Source organism: Typha latifolia, chromosome 6 (genome assembly GCF_019914945.1).
Source record: "Typha latifolia isolate L0001 chromosome 6, TyphaL0001v2, whole genome shotgun sequence".
Taxonomy (NCBI): domain Eukaryota; kingdom Viridiplantae; phylum Streptophyta; class Magnoliopsida; order Poales; family Typhaceae; genus Typha; species Typha latifolia.
Window position 1 is genome coordinate 10,149,227 of NC_133091.1, and position 23,453 is coordinate 10,172,679.

General features: G+C 36.4%; 1 protein-coding gene across 1 annotated transcript in view; it reads left to right on the forward strand.

The window, feature by feature from the left end:
• Positions 1 to 1,337: 1,337 nt before the first annotated feature.
• LOC140790994 (uncharacterized) overlaps positions 1,338 to 23,453 on the forward strand; it is a 28,361-nt gene continuing 6,245 nt past the window's right edge. The window contains exons 1-5 of the mRNA XM_073141335.1: positions 1,338 to 1,775; positions 4,802 to 5,136; positions 10,306 to 10,458; positions 15,638 to 15,730; positions 17,305 to 17,363. Coding sequence (XP_072997436.1) covers positions 1,370 to 1,775; positions 4,802 to 5,136; positions 10,306 to 10,458; positions 15,638 to 15,730; positions 17,305 to 17,363 — 1,046 coding nt within the window. The 5' untranslated portion in view covers positions 1,338 to 1,369. The remainder of the gene's footprint in view (positions 1,776 to 4,801; positions 5,137 to 10,305; positions 10,459 to 15,637; positions 15,731 to 17,304; positions 17,364 to 23,453) is intronic.

Consider the following 23,453-nt stretch of genomic DNA (forward strand, 5'->3'; position numbering starts at 1 on the left):
TAGACGATGATTTATATAACATAGGTCGGATTATATTATACTCATGTGTTGGTAGTTATAAGTTGTATCATGATGGTTTGGCGTGGCCTATGTGAGCCTTGCCAAATTATGTAGTGGTCTAGTGTATATTATTATAGACTAGAATATTCATATGTTAATAAGTTTATCTGATTGATAGTATAATTTATTTGGTAATGGATTATGTGAGTATGGATATGTTAGCAGATTTTATTTGATAATGTCATGATAATATGGGCACAGAAGTGTATCTGTGCGTGATGGGCTCCGCCCAACCTATCGCGTGTGCTGCACGTGCCGTGTGGATGCGTGGGCGTGTATGTGCCCATGCCGGGCAACAGTGTTATAGAAAAACTTGTCCAGAAGGTGGGACACAATTGACGTCGACAATGGTGACCAAATGTGACAAGCAAAAACAACAATGGCTAAGTTACATGGTGTAATCTCTCATGGAAGCATAGAGTAGGTACTCATGAAGGGTACCCCGTAACTTATAGCATTGGGATGGCCATACTAACCTTTTCGAGTTATCTAAATGCGATCGGAACTCACCAACTAGCGAAATTCCCAAATAAAACCAAAATTCAAAATGAGGATAAACTATATTATACTTAATTAAATTAGATTTATCTATAGGGGACGATATAAGACTCATAGGTGAGTCAATCCATAAATTTTGATTGCTCGGATATTGCTCCGACTATTCAATTCGACAACATGTGATAAGAAATACCTTAGATTTTTATATAGGAATATTTTTAGGGTTAGCTATTGTGAAAATCAATGACTCCACGGAGAAAATTATGGCCACCTTCTTTGTCAATGTAATACGTAATGTAATAAGTGATAAGGAGGGAAAGAGATGCACATGCATTAGGCATTACCTTATTAGACAAATAATGTCATTATGAAAGAAAAACGAACATAATAATTATGATCGAAGCATAATCAACCTCAAACAAAAAAGAAATAGATAAAAATATAAAGAAAAAAATTTGTAGCATCCTATTTTATACTCGTTTATCCGATTTAGTCATAAAATATATTTTTGCAAAAAAAAAACACAATAGAAAGACCATATCTTCTCTATTTTTTTAATTTTTTCTAATAAAATATTCAACTTTTCAGTGTTTTCTAAAATGCTGAACAATTTAATGCTTTATAAAATTAATCTTTTGACATTTCTATCTAAAAATAAAATGGTAAATTTATCATTGTTTAGAAAAGGGCTAGTATGGTCAAAAACTTTATTTTTGATACCCCTACAGTTCACCACCACTCCACAAACTGCGTATATATATATATATATCTTTCTCGTCTCAAATACTCCAAAAAGGCACAAATATCAAGTATGGCGTCCTTCCTCCCCTCCACATTCGCCTTCTCTCCAAATCCCTCGAACATCCGCTCGAAGCCTCTTCGCTTCTTCTCTCCTCGGAGGTTTCAGTCGGTGAATCCAATCCACGCCTCGTCTACCGAGGGGGAACCCGAGGAAGAAGACCCACCTGGTGCTCGCGATCCCCACAAGCTTGCTTTCGCCAAAGCCGAGACTTACAAGAAGGCGAAGAGGTCGGCTCCGACCCAGGATCAAAACCCAGCTCCAGATTCTCGCAATGGAGCCGATGGCGGCGGCGAGCCGGCCCCTGAAATCTCGGCGTCAGTTAAGCTCGCGATGGAGCGAGCCAAGGAGTATAAGAAAAACAAAGGAGCCGTGGGCGGGGGCGAGCAGGTTTCTGTCGTAAGTCCGACCAGTTCTGGTAATTTCTGATGATAATTCATTTTCTCTAATTGAAGTTAAATAGAACGATAAAATCTTTTGAATTTTCACGTAGATTTTAGCCTTTTCCAATCTTTTCGATGTCAGTTGCAATATTGGTACTGGATTTGATTGCTTTACATATCCATCTGCGTACTGTATATCAAAAGTAAGAAATTTGGAATGAGAATCCTAAAAATGCTTTGGAACACTTTTGCCTTTGTGCTTGCATTTCCTCTCAGTCTTATATCCAAATATTATATGCCAGGAAATTGCTGCGGAAAATGTAAAGGAGAGGTAGAAATAGATATCTAGGAATTAATGTATTCGATGATGTCTTTGATGATAAAGAGTACGAAAAATATTTGAGATGTATAGAAGTGGTTAAGTTAGTTGGGTTTCATGTATATCTCTGGAGTTAAAACTTAAGGAGTCATCCAGAAAAGAGCTGCCAAGAAAAAAGGCAAGCAAATATGTAAGATAATTATGTCTTTTAGCAACCAATGCACTGGTTAATGAGTATATCTAAGGACCGTTGATGAGATTTGATATGATAACGCAACTTCTCTATGTTCATAGCTTAACTGTATATGCATAAACCTTGATATGATATTATTGGTAATTATTCAAAGGGTGGTTGGGGACCTACTGTTTTCCCCTCTTCTCATTACGGCATATCCTCCTCCATAAAATTTTACGCAAGCATCTAGGACTTTGAAGAAAGAAGTGGTGGTTACTTATCAATGGTTACTCATTAGAACTTTTCTTTTGTCTTTTTGATGTTGATGATGGATAATCCTCATTTCAACCTTTCAAGGTTGGCAAATTTTCTCTAGACATATTTATCTGATCCAACCTGTCCTAAAGGAAAGTGGGACGAGATATTAGTGTAACATATGGAATTTATCATAGAAAGTGAAAGATCTACTTGAATCATATGCATATTAGATTCTATTATAAAAAATAATAGAAAAATAAGAAAATAAAAATTAGTCACACATGAAACCTAAAAACTAAAAAAAAGCCTTACTCAAAACTATAATAAATTTCGACTTAAATTTGACAAATTTTTATATTTGTAAATTACTATCGCAAAACAATAGTGAAGAGAAAGATTTGTCTTTATTGTTATTCCATAGTAGTAATTTACGAATATAAAAATTTGTCAAATTCAAGTCGAAATTCAAAGAAGAGTTAAAAATTGGATGAAAAAGTTCAGTTTCGATCGATATGATCAAGTTTTGGCAGATACAGCTAATACAATTGAAACTGGCTGATCCCAGACCAAATTCAGTCACTAGGCTTGTTTCCGGTCCGAATTGGCCGATTTTGAGATCCGGGGGAAAAACTGAAATTTCTTCTTGATTTCTAAAATTTGAAGTGTAATTTATATAGATAAAGCATCAAAAGGAAACAAGCATCAAAATGGGTTAAATAGATTCAAAATCAAGTAACTTTGGGTAGGATATGCTCAATACTTAGAAGCATTGATCGCCATGGATGGCCATGAGAGTGTATTGAGATACTCCCTTTTTATTGTTGTTGATAATTCACTAGCAAAATATGCATCAACATGTGCTAACCGGTAAGGCAACTCATGGTCATAATTACTACCTCTTAGAGAACATGAGTTATTTGAAAGACTTTAGGGCATTGAGATAGTAATGTATTTTATATAGAAGTAAGGTGTAGAATGCACTAAATCTGAAGGCAATTGATATGACCCGATCCTAGATACTGGTTAGGTTTAACGAGTGCGGTCACAGAAGATTTGGATCTGCTCAGTCAGAAAAAAATATTTGCCAAATATTCTTCCAATGTCAAAAATTTACGAAACCAGTTGGAATGACTTCGTGACTTTTCGATCTATAACTTTTGTATTCAGCCCCTCGCCAGATTCGAACTCGACGTAGGTTAAATCTGGACAAGTTTTTGACAGTAGTGTTGGCGACAGGTGGAGATAATCTTGGGTTAGAGAGCTAGAGGTGGAGTTGCAAGTTTGTAATGGAGGGTGGACAATGGGAGATGGTTGGGTATCTAGGATGAAGGAGGAAGGCTTAGGAGGGTGGTGGTTGATGGCGGTGAGATAGGAGATGGAGGAGGGAACTAACGATGGTGGCTTGCGGCTGGTGGTGATGAGATGGTGGACAAGGGCAAGGCGTGGCCTATCCAGGTGGTGGCTAGATGTGGCAGGGTGAGAGAGAAGAGAAGGGTGGAGGTGGTCAGTGCCCAAAGAAGAGGGGATGCCGATGAATGAAGCGAGGAGGCAGCTAGTGGCCTTTGTGGCTTGCTCGGCTAGGTTTTAATGACGTGAGAGGGAGAGTCTAGGTCGGAGGGAGAGAGAGAGAGGAGAGAATAGAGACTAGGGAGAATGATTCTATTACTCAAAAAGTTGCCTTAACCTGATTGCACTTCATAATATGTATTGAAGGCTAACTGGTTTAATTCAACTAAATACTTAAACCAAGTTTGAACAACCAATTAAACCATCTAAGTCATATGCTAAAATAGAAATCAATTGATGCTCAAATAAAAATAGACTAACTAAGATAAGTGACTCGACCCAACATGTCCAATGTCCCACAAGGTGGTCCAACCTGACCTGGATCATATCAGTAATGCTTTGGGGACTATATGGACTATGCCGAAATATATATTTAAGTAGGCATCAATTTTTTAGTAAATTGTGAGAGCTACTGTTGCTGCTAAATCTCATTACCCAAGAGCCAAATTTAATTGCGACATTAGGTTTAAATTTTAAGAAAATTCGACAACTGACTGAACCAATGATATGGTTCCCATGGAAGAAGCATATATAAACAATAGTGAAAGGTGAATCCATTAGCTACTGTCTTTTATCAAACATGCTTCTATTGTTTAATTAAGGATTTTTGTTATTTTTTCATAAGCAGAGCTAAGAACATGTATGTATTGCATTACTCTGGAAAGATTTGACATTCATTTTTATGTTTGTTCTTGCTCATACATTGGTCATGATCACTGTCCTTGGTAATTTCATATTTGTAGGTAAAGGGAATATAACAACTTCAGCAGATGACATCTTAGATAGCAAAATAAGTAAGAAGGAAGCCTCAAGAATTTCCAGCATTGACTTTTTGGGCCTTGAATTCTCTGAGAAGAAAAGTTATAGAGGTGCACCACCTGGTTTGGTTCCAGTTGTGGAATCTTTTCTGGACGGTGATGTGCCTGAGGTGGAGCTTATTGTTGGTGATTCTAGCAAGTTTGATGACTCTACAGCATCAACCAAGATGAAATCAGAGAAAGATGATAATGCAGTCCTATACAAGCCTAAAGTATCTACTTGGGGAGTGTTTCCAAGGCCGAACAACATTTCAAGGACGGTATGATGTTACTTGTGCGTACCTCCACTAGATCTATGATCTGTCCCTTCTCTTTCTGTTAACATCTATACTTCCTTTATTCTAAAGCACACAGATGTAGATTTTGGTTGGTTGTGTGAGATATCATCCTAAATGCCATATGTAGTCGCAAATCTAGGTTTATGGTAATTAGACCAATGATTGTCTTCTGTTGGCACGTGGTGGCACGACTGGCATGGCTAAGAAGAAGATGAGAAGAAAGAGAAAGGAGAGAGGATATGAAAGAGAAAGAAGAGAGGAGAAGAGAGAGAAAGGAGAGAGGGAGATTACTTACCATGCTATCATCGTCCCACCGTTGCTCGCCTTCATTCTACCATGTTGTAGCGGGAGGAATAAGACAGATAAAGAAGATGACCCAAATGGGTCGAAATTAAAAAGATCTGCATTATGATCTAACTTAAGTAGCGGATGATCCGCAATTTAAGTCAGATCTACAAAGTCAATCATTTTTATTCAACCCGCTTCTGTGTAGTCTTCTTCGTCGAGCTAGGGCATGCGAAGGGTGACGACAATAGTGATAGGGACATCGAGCAATGATGATGACGAAGATGGTGAGCGAGTCGTTGCTACAAGCCGAGAGGGTGTGCCATGCAACATCCCTTGTGCCACGTGCTGGTACGTCATTGGCACCCCCCATTCTGGTCGGCATAACCATCCTTGAATTAGACTTGGATGAAAAGGATATTATACCACAAGCTATGGGGGGTAAATAGAGAGAAGATTGGACATTATCTATGCATATAAAGATCTTTGAACCCTACAATCTTGTTATCATTTTTCTCTAATTTGATGTAACACCAAACTATAGTAGATAAGAGATTACTTTCCCAGTAATACTAAAAAAAAGGACATTTTTGCAAAATGTTTATTGTTACTTGCAAGTTATTGGGGTGAGAGATATTCATTGTATTATGAGATAACCTTCAACAGTTTACTAGTTCTTGCACAGGAAGAGCTGATATGAGATGAAATTCACCGAAAGGAAGATAAGTAGGGATCAATAGAAAACAATGCATCTTTTATCTCATATTCACCTATGAAAGCTAATGCACATCTGAACAAATCTGGAACGAATTTATGTTGATCACAAAGTACCTAGAACAGCATTTTGGACCAAAAATCAAGTTTGCTTAATCCTATGAAGGAGTCCTTTTAATCTGAAGGTGAATATGTGAGGACCGCAAATCTTTGCTCTCACCCGTCACCCAGGTGATCCTGGCAACAGTAATTCTGGTCAAAATTTGGTTGAGTTTCAGCAATGTTAAAGGTGAGGAAAGAAGATACAGCAGCAGCTCGGGAGAACAGGATTCAGCAGAAGCAGCAGCAATGAGCAGAGGGAATGCTAGCAGAAAAACTGGTCCGCAATATTTCAGCTGTTCAACAGTAGAAACAGAGGAAATTTGGAGAGGAATAGGTGGAGCAGAAGAAGAGGGACTCTGTGGGCAGAAAGATATGGAAGATAGTGTGTTTGCAGCTTGACCGCAATGAGGGACAAGAAGGCCTATATGACAGAAGGAAAAAAGGAGTGGAGATTCTGCAGGGGCTTTTCACATTATATCATCTGTCCTTCAATTGGTTGCCACATAAAACTAAGTTTAGTTTAATTTTCGCTCAGTTTACATTAGAATAAGGCTAGGACTCCTTCCTTTTAGAATTCTAATATTCAAGACCTCCAGAGATGGTCTCTTTTTCTTAAGCAGTGTCCCACCTAATTATATTAGGAATGCAAGTTGCCTATCAACATAGGGACTCCAAAATATGGTTGACTTGCCTATTTTAACAAGGAAATCTATCCCTAACTTAGGTAATTCCATATTTCAAGACCCAACTGAACTTAGGTTATGTCAACTTGATGTATGCAACAGTACATGATACATCTGTATGGCATGGATACCGTGAATCTGCACGTGCCCACCTTGCTTATTGACAAGGTAATTAATGTTTTCAAGGAGAAAATTTTCCGAACTGAGTTATTAAAGTTTTAGACCCGCCTGGTGCAAAACAACATGATACTATGTCATTGAAATCAAGAAGTTGCATACTTTAATTCCTGCCATGTTATCAGATTGATGTTTCAATTCAATCTCTCCACCCATTATGCTAAGCTTTGTGTCAAGGCCTTTTCAGTTTTCACCGAAATGGGATCTCCCTTCTTGCTAACAAACATATTGTCAAATATCTATAAGGTTGTGATTTCTGCCTCTCTATAATTCTTAGAGTAAGAAAAGTGGCTCTATCCAGTTTATATTATATTTGTGAAAAATTCTTTTGTCAATGATCCTGTAGGAAAGGAGAAAGTTCATAGTTGATTTGTACTCTTCCATTTTTAAGTGTGACCATTTTTAAGTTCATGAGTGATAAGCTAAATCTTGACGTTCTTAAAATATTATACTAGTAAGTACTGGTGTTATGTTCTTGATATTACACTAGTGCATCCGAGCGGAGAAACATCTGCCACCTATCTGTACCACCAACAACCATGAGCTTAAATGGTATCATGTTTCCTTACTACTTCCTTTCACGTCAATTTTGTTTTCTCCTTCTCAATGAACCTTCTACTTCAGTAAATTAACTCTTTCATATTGGTGCATTATATGGTCTCAGGAAAGCTCTTTTTATTTGAACTTGAAACAAGGAAAATTTTGGCCATGTGCTAGAGAAGAAGATTCTTGATTGAAAAGATTTACAATGACAGATTCTTGAAACAAGGAAAGTTCTTTAAAGATGACCCCATGTGTGGCTCAGCAAGAGACTTAAAGTTAAAAATTGTGTTTTGGAAATTGAAAATGTTGAATATTGATAAGAAAAGAAATGCTTAATATTCTTGGTACTCCGTGTATATCTCAAGAAAGAGCTAGTGTAAGTGAAGATAGTTCTCCAATTTCTTGCATAATATAAGTTGTCTTAGTGAGCAGAGATATTTGCTATGGAGTTGCATAAAATAACTTATGTTGTGCTACAAAACTTCTCAAAGGTGTCAACATGTAGAGTACATAATAAGATCTATAACACTAGAGCAATAATGGCATTTTCTAGATGAGAATTCTCCTGTGTCCCTGAGAGTTTGCTGAAAATTCTTCTGTGTTTTACCTATTTGTTTTCCAATATCGAATGTCGAAATTTCTTTCTATGGTGTAACCAGAAGAATCTAATAGATTTTTTTATCTATAGGATTGTTGTGCGCTGGTTTGCCGGCACCTAACACAGGCCGTGTAAATGTCACTCTCCCGTGTAGAGGTGTGTCACCTCATGCCAATGTGTGTCATTGTCTATCGCTCGATACAAGTAGGGTATCAAGCAGCATGTCCTGAGTGATGCCTAATACCTATTTAGCATGCTCACAAAGATCCCTTTTTGAGGTCTCTTAAGTACTATGCTTATTTTCCAAAACCAAAAGAAAGAAAAGGAGGAGAAAGAGATTTAAGAGAGGAGGTCAATCCAAGGTTGGGAACTTCAAATCCCATTTAAAAATATTCTTTTCTTATTTTTCTCTTCCTAATTTTTTTGTTTAGAAACCAAATCCGAGATTAATCATCCTTAATGTAGCAAAATGATGTGGCAAAATGAAGCTAGATCTATTATTTATAAAAGTTATTCTAATAAATCTAGCAATTTGTATTGGATCTATATAAAATACTCTTCAAAATATAGGAATCAAAGGGAAAGAGAAATTATTTGATAACTATTTGATATTATGTGTTGAATCATATTTCTGTTTGACTATTGTTATATTAAATCCTTTACAACATTATTTAGGGATAAAAAACATAAAGACTTTAATACAGATATTAGAACTTAAAATATGTATAAATACCTAAAAAATCTATTTAAAGGCATGGTAGTAGCACATTGGGGTGTGCTAGTGGCACACTAGGGCATGCCGATAGGGGATTAACATGACACGTGCTACTGATACGGCAATCCTTGAATATATATATCCATGTCTTGCTTATATTATGTCTAAGGGCCAACATATTATATATGATGTATATATTCTTCTCCTGATGATAAAATACTATAAAATTGTTCTTCTCCTCAAATGGTATCAGAGCATAGGCTTTGAGCTCAAATCTTGTCAGGCCTATCTGTTATTTAAAAATATAAAAATCTCCACTCATTTGAGTCAAATCCACTTCTCAGTTCCATCAAAATATTTGAAGGCCAAAAGTGAGAAAGAGTATTAGAATATAAAATATATTCATGCATCCTTATATTATGTCTAAGGTGATGTGTATATGATCTCTTAATGAGAATATACCATAGAGTTATTCTTCTCACAACAACCATCATTATGCATCTATAATTGTCACTAGGTGCTTGGAGATTGGAAACATTATTATTGATGTTAGTTGCTAATACTTAACCTTTTCTCATAATATAATCTCAAACCAATTATCAAATGGAAAGGAAATAGGTATTCTATGGGTAAATATATTTTACCCTCCATGCTTTGGACCAAAATCACTTTACTCTCTAAACTTTGTTTTGTATCACTATGCCTCCTTTGCATTTTTAATTAAGTTACAACTGTTAGGTTTTTCATCTGAATGTAACAGTGTTTATATTTTTTCAATTTAAAAATATTTAATAGTTTGAACAAAAATTATTTCACCTCCCTATATTTTTATTTTGTATCAGTAAGCTGCTCTAAACTTTCTCTTTGAATACATATTTTATTTAATAGAAACAGGGTCATTTTCTTGCTCTGCTAATGGCGTTTGTATTTACAGTTTAGTAAAAGTATAGGGGACATAGTAATACAAAACAAAGTTTGGAGGGTAAAGTGATTTGGTCCAAAGTACAAGAAGGTAAAATGTATTTGACCTTTGCTTTGTGATGTCATTTCTATTGCTTTACTCAGGTTAGTCCTTTCACACTTACTGGATCTGGTTGTTTACTTTGGTTGTTTACTCTTGTTTTGTAAGATAGTGGTTTATGCCTGTCATCAACCATAATGAACTCTAAGGTTATTTTACAACCAAGTAATGTCCTTGGAAATAAAGTTGAATATGCATTGATGATTATGATGATCTGATCTTCATATCCACATTTTCTCCCATTTAGGATTTCATTGCATTAGCTTTTATTATTTGAAGTTAAATTATATCTCCTTTCTTTCTTTTTTCTTAGTATGGTGGTGGGCGAAATATTCAACCTGGGGAAGTGCTTGAAACTGCTGAAGATAAAGCAGAAAAAGAAAAACGCAGTAAGGAGTTAGTTGCTGCCTATAAAAGTAAAATGGGCTTAACAATTGATGCAAAAGTAAAAGCTGAGTGCGAGAAGGTATATGTGAAACATAACTTATTTGCTTCTGCATGTTTATGGATTACCATATGATGCATTGCCTTGGTCATTTATTCATCTATATTTATTTCATGATTGTTTCTTTTCTATTGCATACCTTTTATGTCTTCTGGCTTTATTTTTTAATTTTGTAGGAGATCTTTGTTTTATAGTAACACTGGATCAGAGAGTTATTATGGTATACTGTTTCACTTTGGTTTGATTTGTGAACAACTTTTTGATGATGTAGACATACCTAGGATAAGAGTAAGCACAGATTGGAAGGAATGTTATAAGGCCAAAGGCATGAAAGTTTAGAAATTAATGGTGAACCTTCTACTAGTCAAATTAGTGAAGCAGATGAGCAAGCTGTTCACTAAATGTCATGCCAGACTATGTATTTATATTTAAAATTTTCATGGAAATAACATTTATGTTGAATTTAGTTCCCCTTGTACACGTATCTTATTTGTATTTGTATGACTTGTTGAAACTAGTTACTATGAAATTGGCTCTAGACATTGCCTAAACTTTAGCAACAAAGATAGTAATGGCTGATTGTTACAAATTGATAGGAATGGAGGTGTAGTCACTTTATTCCGGTTTACTTATTAAAGGAGACAACGTTTGGCCGCAGGAGGAGAAGATTTGTTTGAACGGACAAATCCTGAGCTGGACATTCGAATGGCCTTCCTAACATTGGAACCCTAGCGTCTGAGAGCAAAAAGGGCCTTTGGTAGTGCTTGAATAGCCTTCCTGGCATTTGAATGCCAATATGATTCACTTGGAGAAATTCCTAATGCATTCGAACGCGACGCTAAGTTGATTTATTTCAAAGTTTGATTAGGTTTAGCTTATTTTCTTTCCTTAAGTGATTAGTCTGATTGAGAGAATATATATAAGTTGTTTTATGTGAGTTAAGGCAAGCAATAAAAGTATTTTCTTATCTTATCCCTTCTCTCTCTATGTCTAGCCAGAGGGCTAGGGTTTGTGATCTCTTATTATTTTTGCTGTCATATTGCTTTATAAGGCTCCGTTGGATCTGAAACTATCAATTTGTATCAGAGCATTTATGGTGAATTGACGGAACCTTGCACTTCAACTTATCACAAGGGTTAGAAGTATTTTGAAGACACGGGCAACATTGGTTGAGGACCATTTCGATGTGCTAGAGTTAAATTATTATCAACAAACAAGAAAACAATTGGAGCATGAGAAAGCCATACAGACAATCAATAACAACATGGAAGAGATGAAAGAGCAGATGCTTCACATTGCGAAGATGCTAGCTAGGATGGAGGGAAGATCAGCGGCTGCTAGAGGGGTTGAGGGGGCCAAATTGGGAGAGTTTAGCCTTGAGTCACCTATTTGGACTTTCTGAAGTTCTCAAAGGAAGATTCTATAGGCTAAATATTTAAGGCGGAGCAAGCTGTAGCAAACGAGAACCATTAGAGATTATTAGAACCATGGTTCCTAGTTTCGGCCGATCCCGATCCCTAGCCGGTCGGGTATTGGCCGGATCGGCCGATTCGTTTCGGGTCGGGATCGATCGTATCGGCCGATCTCGCCCAAGATGAGCATGGGTAAGAGAGAAAGAAAAGGGAAAGAGAGAGAGAAAGAGAGGAAGTAAGAGAGGGAAAGAGAGAGAGATGGAGCAAGAGAGAGGGAAAGAGAGAGAAAGAGAGAGAGATGGAGAAAGAGATAGAGTTTGTGGGTTGCAGCAGTAAGAGGGAGAGGGAAGAAGAGAGAGAAGTGAAGAGGAGAGAGAGACACGGAGAAAAAATAAAAATTAAAAAACTATGTTAAAGAGGGAAAGAGGTCGTAGTCGGTGAGGGAGAGGGAGAGTTTTTAAGGGAGAGAGTTAGTAGGAGAGAGATTTAATTAGGGAGAAAATTTGATAAGAGAGAGTTAGTGGGAGAGAGTTTGATAAGAGAGAGTTAGTGAGAGAGAGTTTGATAAAAAAGAGAATCAGTGGAGAGAAGGTAAGAATTTTTTTAATTTGTGTGGGAGAGAGAGAGTGAGTAGTAGAAAGGGAGAGAAATAGAAATTGAGAAAATAATATTTATTTTTAAGTTTTTAGACTTTATTTATGAATAATTTATATTTATATCTTATTATTATTTTTCTAAAAAATTAAGAATTTTTCTGTATTTTAAAATTTATTTTAAAATACAGGCCGATACGGACGGCCGATAGTGCCGATACGGCCGATATGTATCATTTTTTCAGACGGCCAATCCCGATCCCGATTCCGATACTTGGAACCTTGATTAGAACGATTTTGAAAAACTAGCTTTGAGAGTCTATTGATGGCTGGAGTTGGCGTTGTTGGGTTGTTTTATCAGAGGGCTATAAAAGGAGATATAATTGGAAGCAAGGTTCCAAAAATTGGTATCGGGATTGGGATCGGCTTTCTGGAAAAACGATACGTATCGGTTGTATCGGCCATATCGGCCGTATCGGCCACTTGTATCGGATCGGACTATTTTAATTAAATAAAATTCTAAATATTATTAAAAATGTTGAGAAATTTCTAAAAATTTAGAAAAATTTAGAAAAAAATATAAAAAATAAGAAATAATAATTACTCACATATAAAGCCTAAAAAGTAAAAATCTCTTTTTCTCCCTCTTCTTTTTTATCCCTCTAACTGTTAGTTTGAACTATCCATTCTCTTCTACACTCTTTTTTTTTTCTAACTTTCTCTCTCTCTCTCTTTCTCACCCTCTTTTTTTTATCTTTTCCTCTCCCTCACTCTCTCTTCCTTTTTCCCTCTCTCTCTCTCTCTCATACCCTCTTTTTTTTATCTTTCCCTCTCCCTCACTCTCTCTTCCTTTTTCCCTCTCTCTCTCTCCTTTTCTCTCCCTCACTCTCTCTTCCTCTTTCTCTCTTTCTCCCTCTCTCTCTAGCTGCTGCTAACAGCAGTAGCTGTCAACAGCAGCTGCAGCTAAAAGCAGTAGCTGTCAACAACAGCTGCAGCTAGGCTAGCAGTAGACAGCTGCCTGCTGCAGCAGCTGTCTGCTGCTGCTGCAGGTGGCTGCTTGCAGCCACCTATACAGGCTGAAACCACCTGTACAGGTCGAAACCAGGTATCGAGATCGGCTATAGCCGATCCTGATCCGTTTCGGCCGATCCCACTCGGGATCGGCTGAAACTAGAAACTATGATTGGAAGTGAAACCTTTTAAGCCTCAAACGATAGCTCATGCCATAGGCCTAGCATGGGTGCATAAGGATCGACTTGTAAGAGGGAGGCGAATACAGGGCCGACCGGGGTTTTTACCTATGGTAACCGCAAGGCTAAGTCTGATGCTACTTATGGACGCCAATAGGGGCTTGGCTGGTAGGCACTGCACAACCTATAGCTCTACTGAGTAATCATTTTCAGCAATTAACTTATGAGCAGATGTTGGAGCAACAAAAAAAGGCTTGTGCTTTGATTGTGATGAGAACTTCATCCACGGACACCAATGCAAAGGAGAACACTATTCATTCTCATAGTTAATTGACTTCGATAAGATGATGGATATGGAGGCTACCGAAGTCACTCTAAAAGAGATGGTAGAACCATTGGAGATTACCTTGCATGCCTTATCAAGATGTCTGGTGCCATGGACCTTATGGATTACAGGATCTTTTGAAGGAAGACTGGTGTTAGTGTTGATTGATAGTGGGAGTTAATTTTGTAAGTAAGTCGATCATTCAAGAGCTTTGGGCAAGAGAGAGCCTGGTACCCATTTTTTCGTATTGGTGGCTGACAGAAATAGGTTGGAGTGCAAAGAGATTTGTCATGTCGCAAAGGTTATATTGCAAGAATATGTATCCTTTATGATTATAAGGCTTTGATATCATTTTGGGGGTGCAGTGGCTGCAATGTTTGGGACCAATTGCCTTTAACTAGAAAAGTTCAATTGTGGAATTCAATCGGGGTGGGAAGAAGTATTGGTTGCAGAGGGATTTAGGGGTGGGCCTTCGAATAAGGAAATGGACTCGATGTAGCGGATGATGAGTCATAAAATGAGGGTATTCTTGATAATGAAGATGGAGACAACTTCAATCAAGCCGTCAATAGCCTAGAGAAACCTATGAGATCTAGGTCAGATGGTCTGGACATTACGTAGTGCTGTTAATAGAGGGGAAGAATTGCCATTGAAGGATGTTATATGGGAAGATTTTGAGGAGCTAAAGCTTCGGGGTCTACATCTGAAACTTGAAGACAAGGTTCGTCTTCAGGGGAGCGGAGTGATAGAAATAGAGGTCCAATCACTCCATTCCAGTCTACGTATCAAAGGAGACGATGTCTAGTCGCGGGAGGAGAAGATTTGTCAGAGTGGGTGAATCTTGAGCCGTACATTCGAATGACCATCCTGGCGTTCAAATGTTGATCTTGAGAGCAAAAAGGGCCTCTGGTGCATTTGAACGGCTTTCCTAGTGTCCGAACGCCAATCTTGTTCGCTTGAGAAAATTCCTAATGCATTCGAATGCCCTTCAAGCTGTTTGAATGCCCGATAAACGCTAAATTGATTTATTTCAGAGTTTGATTAGAGTTTGGCTTCTTTTTTTTTCTCAAGTGACTAATCCAATTGAGAGACTATATATAATTGTTTTATGTAAGTTAGGACAAGCAATAAAAGTATTTTCTTCTCTTATCTCTTCTCTCTCAAGTCTAGCCAGGGGGCTAGGATTTGTGATTGCTTTTCACTGTTATATCTTGCTGTGATATTGCTTGATAAGGCTCCATAGGGTCAGAATCTATCACAAATGCGTTGAGATATTTGTGTTATGGGTTAAAGCCTAAAGTTTAGTGGCCTCTGAGTGCATTTTATTCAGTTTGTAGTAGTACTGAGACAAAGGGATAATGATGATATATATGTACTTATGTTAAATAATTTCATTCACTGATGTATGTAAGAGCTGGTGTACTTGATCACCAATTCCACATTCTGATATGACGTGCTACTTTAGGGAATTGTCCTATATTTCTTGTTTTCAACTATCACCAAGCAGGAGAGTGAATTCATATCACTATTTTAGTAGTCTAATTTAGTAGTCTGTTTTTTTTGTCTGTTATATAGCAGAAATAGTCCTATTCATGCATTTCTTCTCAGATAGCATCTTCTTCTGTTTAAATATCAAACAATATGATGGAAATCCTATGATTATTAATTCTTCATTTTAAGGCTTTGAAAGAAGGTGATAACTTGATGGAGCGTGGAAAGCTTAGAGAAGCATTGCCATATTATGAAAAAGTAATGAACGATGTGATCTTTCAGGTACTTACAACTTTGCAACTATAATTGTTCTATTCTTCCATGGAATTGCATTTGTTCGATGAACTTGGATAAGTATGAAAAGAAATGCTTAATTTTCAGGTTCTCTAGATTTTACTTTGTTGCTATCCAGTTTCTTGCCTGATTTTCAGTAAAAATATACTATTTGTTGGATATGAATTACATACAAGTTTGCAGAGAAAAGGAAAAAAGAGTACTTACTTTATGGACATCGAAGTAAATTTAGGTTATTACTAGAAAATAGAAGTATAAGCATAGTTTGCTATTAATTGATTAGGATTTGTGATGGTAGTAGATGTGTTAGTAAACAACAAACGTTATTGAACTTATACATGCTTGATGCTTTTTGTAATATATCTGTACATAGCATTACCAAAGTGGCCTTCATTCAATGTCAGTCTGTCTATCATGCCTACTATGTGAACCAAGGATAGACATTCCTTGCAGCAACACCATGCCACTTGGCGTCTTTTGCCACCAGCTTGGTGGCATGGATGGTGGGTGCCATGTGTCCCTTATTGCACCCTTCTATTGAGTTTATATGGGTTGGGTTCCTGCTGGTTCCATGGGTGCAATGGGGAGTAGGTCTGGGAAAGAATGAAGAGGATTTTATATTTATACTTTTTCTTTGCTTGAAAACTCTTTTGGAGCGCAATATGAGGTAGAGAAGGAAGAGGTGATTTTGCATCAAATCACTGATGTTATACCCAGTCTCTCCAAAGGTTTTTCTTATCTCACCTAATTTTCTCTGTTTTCCATTTGAAATTTCGGTTAAGTTAGGGGAAGATGGATTCTTTCCCTAATTTTTGTCCAGATTCAAATGTATGAAAATAATTATGGAAAGTGAGAAAATTGCAGTCATTCATTTTCTTGTTCATCGTATTGGCTCAACTCGTCAAACTTGTCTCTGTACCTATCAACTTGTCAAATTTATTGGGAAGGTAGATAGCTGATCCATATGGCATATTTGCTATAGCATTAGGAGATATTCTCTTCCAATTTCTCTATCTTGTTCGACTAAGGTGAAGCTGCCAAAAGTCCTTCAGTGCTGATCCAATACTATTATGCTCATCCCAATTAAATTCATTTAAGTCCTACACACCTGCTACCTACAATATTATGTCTGTCAAATGCTGGTCTATATCAAAACTATTGTACAAGATCTGGTTCAATTATTCACGAAATCTGCTGCTTGTTTTTCACTTTTCAGTATTTTTATAATGATCAACAATAATTTCTCTGGGGATTTGGGATAATTCGAATCATGATGGTTGATGGCTAAAGTAAATCATATAGAGCAAAATATCAACTTTAAAAATTCCATCCTACCCAATGGATCGCATGGTGAGAGTAAAATCTATCAAAACAGTAACACAACAAGCATCTGTGTGAGATACTGTAGAATCAAGACTACAAAATGACTGATGAAAAATACCTTGTCCGTGTGCAACTTTGTAATTTGTATTAGTTTCTATATCTTTTCTGTTCCAATTTCCATTTCTCTTGCCTTAAGATTTTGTTTTTTCTTTTTATTCATTGTGATACCTTTTATGCAGAGTGAACTTCATGGCAGGGCTGCTTTGCAGTGGTCTATTTGTCAAGATTCACTTAGCAGGTATTGCCCTTTTTCATCAGTGCATGACTATCCTCTTTCTGCATCAAAGATTTTGGTAATTGTGGTCATTGTTAGATAAAGATCACTGATGATCAATGTGGTGCTTTGTTATGAACTGTTCTTGACTACCGGCTCAAGATCGGTTGTGGTGCGGTTTAGGTAGGTGGATCGGCTTGTAGATCTGGTGGGGCCCAAGAGCTTGGACGTAGTTAATAATGTTAGGGAAGATCTAGGACGTGACAAGGAGGTCTAGGAAGATGGTGTTGGCAGGGTGTGGTGGAGGAGAAGTCAGGGATGAGGTTTAGCCTCTGGCGATACCGTTATAAAGGTAGGAGGATTTCTGGATCGATGGTAGTGATTGGTCTCTAATGGTGTCCAAGACATGGTGGAGGTGTGGTTAATGGTTCAAAGGGTAGGGAGGAGGGTTGAGAGAGAGACAGAGACAGAGAGGAGTGGTGGAAGAGTGCGATGAGGACAGGGGAAGAGATAGTGGCAACGGTGGAGGTGTGTGGTGGGTTGGTAGCAAATTCTTGGGTGGAATTTCGAGAGTGATTCTAGAAGATCTACCAATTAGACTTTCGTGGAACATTGGTTTGCTATTCCTTTGGAAGAGAAGAATCCAATGCATCCAAGATATCAATGTTTGACTAGATAGATTGAGAGTTATGATCAAAATAGTGACCAAAAATCGGTAGCACGTGATGGATGGGCTGACGGGAAGATTGTGATCAAGAGCGAGGTAGGGCCTATCCAAGTGGTACTTGGACATGGCAGGGAGATGGGGAAGAAGTTAGAGGAGGTGATCGGTGCCCAAAGGGAAGGGGAGGTCCGACGGAGGAGAGAGGGTTGCTGGCAGCCAAGGATAAGGCTTGCGGCTATGGTTGAGTCAAAGGAGAAGAGAGGAGATTAGGGAAATGATCAATCCTCAATTCATGCTTAATCTAGGTTGCACTCCATATTATATATTGGAGGCTAATCGGTTAATCCAAACTACTTGGTTAAACCAAGTTTATGATTAATCTAACATTTAATCAAATCGACTAACACAAGCTGAAATAAAACTAAACCAAATGCTAAACTAAATAATTAGTTAGATATGAAAAAATCTACACACACGTATGTATCTAAACCCTAGGCAATGATATCACCTTTTTGCTTAAATAAATGCGGAATAAATACTAAAAAATAAAAATAAAGATGAACACCAAGATTTTTACATGGAAAAATCTAAACGGGAAAAAAAATCACGAATCCAAACTCGGATCAAAACCAATTACTAAAATTATAGTAATTACAAGACTGACTCACAAAAATAACCTGTCGATCCCCACAACTTTGTTTCTCTCAGTCTTGCTTGCTAGAACCCACGATTCACTGCTTCTCGTGATTGATCTCTAATCTCAGTAGCCCTCAAGATTAATCATTCGTCTAGATGACCCTTAAAACGAAAGCTTGATGTAATGTAGAAGAGACAGACCTTGTTGGTAGAAAAACGATATAACCTCAAGAATTCTCTTTCAAAAGCATTCACCAACCACCCTAAAATTAGGGCATCACAATTCTTATATATGTTACCAAGATAAGGCCAAATCCAAGTCATATTAGAACTCACGTAAGTTCAGAATACGGCCCGAGCGTGTTTGAACGAGCTTACTTGTTTCTCAGGTGCGTTCGAACGGGCCCAAATACGTTCGAACGCAATGACTTGATTTTCACTGGTTGAGTTCGAACACGCAAATACACTCCTCTGTATGTGTGAACGTGTTGTGAACATATGCAGGGTGCGTTCGAACAACCCTTAACTGCATTCGAACGGCAAAAAAACGTTCTCTGTATTTGTGAACGCCTGTGCACACATTTGAACGGCCTGAACACGTTCTCTGTATTTGCGAACGCATGTACATGCGTTCAAATGGCCTGAATGCGTTCTCTGTATCTGCGAACACCTGTGCATGCGTTCGAACAACCTTAACGTGTTTTCTGTATCTATAAACTCCTGAGTGCGCATTCGAACCCTGCATTCGAACGTGGTGCGAACGCAGAAACTTTTCTCCTCTGATCTTGAAATTCTTCAATCCAAATATTTTCAAAACTTATATAAATGCTCAAGTACATGTATAAAAATACTTAGAATATTTCGTACACAATTGCCAACACTAAAAACCTAATAAGATAAATGACTTAAGCCATGAGCCTAATATCCACGCCAATATCTACCAGGTGGTCCGATTTGATCGAGCTCACATCATGCTTATCTTAAGTGACTTGATTCTATCTGACATTGGTCACTAGGCTTTTTAACTAAATTAGGTCTGTGATAGTCATGCTTCTTTTATGAAGCCAAGTTGCATGATATTGAACTGGGGCCAGCTCTGTCATGCCTAACCATAATTTGGCATACATACATATGAAACAACCAACAGCCATATAGAATATCCATAAATCAAAGGCCCAATCACTAATACAACTGCACAAGTGGCTGAGGTCTTATATTCTCAATTAAGAGATGTGAGGCTCGAACCCTGACATGGATGTGGGAGGAATTTTCTTATGAGGGCAAAATGCGTTGTTACTTGAGTTGGCTTATTATGATCCATTTTCATGGGAGGTTTGGATCAGTTGTCTAAATTAGTTGTGGGCCTAAGTATCTCATGTAGGCCTAGCCCTTTTGCCAACCTATACCACATCAGTTGTGCTATGTAATTATAAAAAAGAAATGAAAAGAAAGAAACTATATCAAAGCATTGTTTGAAAAAACTTTCGTCTTAACCAAGGTTCAAAAAATCAGGATCGGGATCAGCCTTTCCTACAAATGATACGTATCGACTGGTTCGGCCGTATCGGTCTCTCTGATCGGATCGGACTTTTTTTAATTATATAAAATTCTAAATATTATTTAAAAATATAAAAAAATTTCTAAAAATTTAGAAAATGTGATAAAAAAATTATTATTATTATTATTCACATATGAGCCCTAAAAATTAAACAAAAGTACTAACTTACTCAAGTCAAAACTTCAATCAATATTGAGCTGGCTTTTGTAAATTCATATGGTCATCATCATCATAATCACCATACGTTTATAAATAATGATTCCTGAGGTTTGGTGCTCCAAAGAGTGATTGCATCATATCATTTATATCAAATGAATTTTGTTATTTCTAGAGAGGATAATAATTAATATGTGGATCTTGTGTTTGAGGATACTAAGAAGGATAATAATCAGCATATGGATTATGTGATAGTTTCAAACAATGAATACTTGATGAACCATAGTTCGTTGAAGTTTGCTGGAGTAGATTTGCGTCGTCGGAGTTTGTCGAAGTTTGTTGGAGCTAAATCTCTTCGTTAGAAAGTGAGAGTGAGAAGAAAAGGAGTGAAACAGAGATAGTGAGAAAAAATAGTGAAGAGAGAAAAAGCTTGGGGATATCAATGATTGATGTCCCCGGGTCGGATCCTGGTCAGGCCTAGTTTAATCAAAATCGGCCGATCCAAATCGATCTGATGAACCTTGGTCTTAACGCCTAGGCTCCCACCTTAGATAGAATATAACTAGGCTTTGCTTAGATCTAGCCTAGGTGATGGGCTTAGTATATTGAATTTAGTATGTTGGTTAACTTTGAAACTCAAATTATTGTAGATTAGTGGGTTATAATTGCTTAGTATGCTTCTTAACAAGAATACATTTATATATTTTAGATTGTATGTATGAATTTTAACTTTTTATCTAATTAGATTTCTTGTTTTTGTTTATTTCTAAACTATCTTGAATTTTCAACGTATGCTCATTCTTCCTATAGCTTTTTGATATTTTCTTCAATTTTTGATACGATCGGTTCTATCCAGATCGAATTATGGGGACATTGAGCTCGATAGATTGATTTCTATTTATATTTTAATTAATTCATAATGTAAGCCCTTAAGACAAATTTAGTTATGTCTTATAATCCCTTAAAGCAAGTCTAGATAAGTTATATAAGCCACTAAAGTAAGTCCAATTAAGTTATATAAGCTTCTAAGGCAAATTCTAGTTCGAGTCGTATAAACCTTTAAGGTTAATCCAAATTTACCTCATTTTATCCTAACTCTATATATAGAGAGGCTGAGTTTCTTTGTTTAAGCATCTAAGCATTAAGAAATTATTTTAGCCTTGAGTTTATTTTAGGAGTAAGAGTAAGATAATCTAGGAGTTGAAATAAATTAATCATAGCTATTTATTTTCATAGGAGTAGATTCAACTTAGATCCCTAATTCTACTACCAAATCCTAGCCACCATCACCTCCATGAGCCACCCAATTTTACAGTCGTCCGCCATCCTCTTGGTCATTTGCTACCCTCCAACAACCGCCGCAACGTCAGATAATTATCAATCTATCCAATTCTAAGCTTCCTTCACTGTTTTAATTTTAATTTTTCACTCCATCCTCCAATTCATATGAAATCAAAGCTATTAGAATCCTAACTCATGAGGCTACAATTTATAAAAATATCATAATTTTATTACATCTTTCCAAATTTGGTTCGTAACAATTTTAGTGCATACCATCAAGTTAATTGCAATTTGCAATTACTTCTTGGCAGTAAAATTTTTATCCAGCTTTGGCAGAGTAGTTTATACCTTATTGGGTCCACTTGATTTAATTTATCTATCAATATGGGAGTGCTTATTAAAGGCATGATATATATTGTTAGTTTGTTGCGTAACAACCCTTGTTTTTATGTTACTTATCTAACATATTATCTACACTAGTTTTTTTTGAAATCATGGGTTCAAACCAAGGTTCCAAAATTGGGGTCAAAATTAGGATCAACCACTCGAAAAAATATTGCATTATATAATATTTGAAATATTATTTAAAATGCATAAAAATTACTCAAAATTTTAAAAAATGACAAAAAAAGAAAATAATAAATACTCATATATGAAGCCTAAAAACTAAAAATAAGTACTTACTAAAAATTTTGATGAATACTAGGTTGACTCTTATAAATTTTTGTGGTTGTCGTCATCATAATCACCATAATTTGTAGATTATATTGTCTAGCCTTTCTGCTTCAAAGAATAATTGCATCACACTAGTCATATTAAATTGAACTTGTTATCACTAAGGAGGATAATAATTAGTATATAGATTTTGTATTTGAGAATAATGAGAATAATACTAAAAAAGATAACACTTAGCATATGCATCTTGCAATGGCTTCAAATAATAAATACTTGATATATTATAATCATAGGGAGCAACATCCTCATAACGAAGTTATTGTACATCCCTAGTTTCTCTGTCTTCAATCTTTATACCTTATTGACTTTCCAAAGCAAATGTGGAAGCGACGATCTCACTATCATATATATTATCAGGTTCATCAGGGTTATTGCTAATGCTAGTAGTTATACTATTTCTCGCTATTGAACGAGTCATATTAGCCTCTACTCTTGTCACAGTCTCCCTTAATGCCTCATCTAACTCATGGTTATCTATATCATCTAATAATCTATTATCTACTTCTTTGATTTATGGAGTTAGGTAGTTTCTTAATCAAAAATATGATTTAAATTAATCAACTGATCATTGTTTGTTTTCTTTCTTAAATTCTTCTCCCTCAATCTCATATTGTTATAGCAGAAAATTAACTTCAATCTCTCTATTGTCAATTGATTACGAGTTTTGGTGTGAATCAATGAGAAAGTAGTCTAATTTCTTTTGCACTATGATGAAGACATAGTTTGATTTAAGATCTTTTTGCCATTAGTGTTAAATTTGTTGCATTTTTGCATTTATAAATGAATCATCATTCAGTTGGATTGTTATGAGATATAGCTGCAGCAACTTTAGTAATACTGAATTGCCTAGTTAGCATTTTATCTCTTTATGTAAAATATATTATTGCATATATTTTATAAAAAATTGATTATATTGAAACTTGCAACTAATAATAATAAAATTATTCAATTGAATCATAAAAATCACTTATTTATCGGAAAGGATTTGTTATGAATATCAGACTCTAGTCTACTGATTACTTTTTTAACTCCAAGTAAGACCTCAACATCATTAGTGACATTTGTAGAGAATGAAATCTAGGAT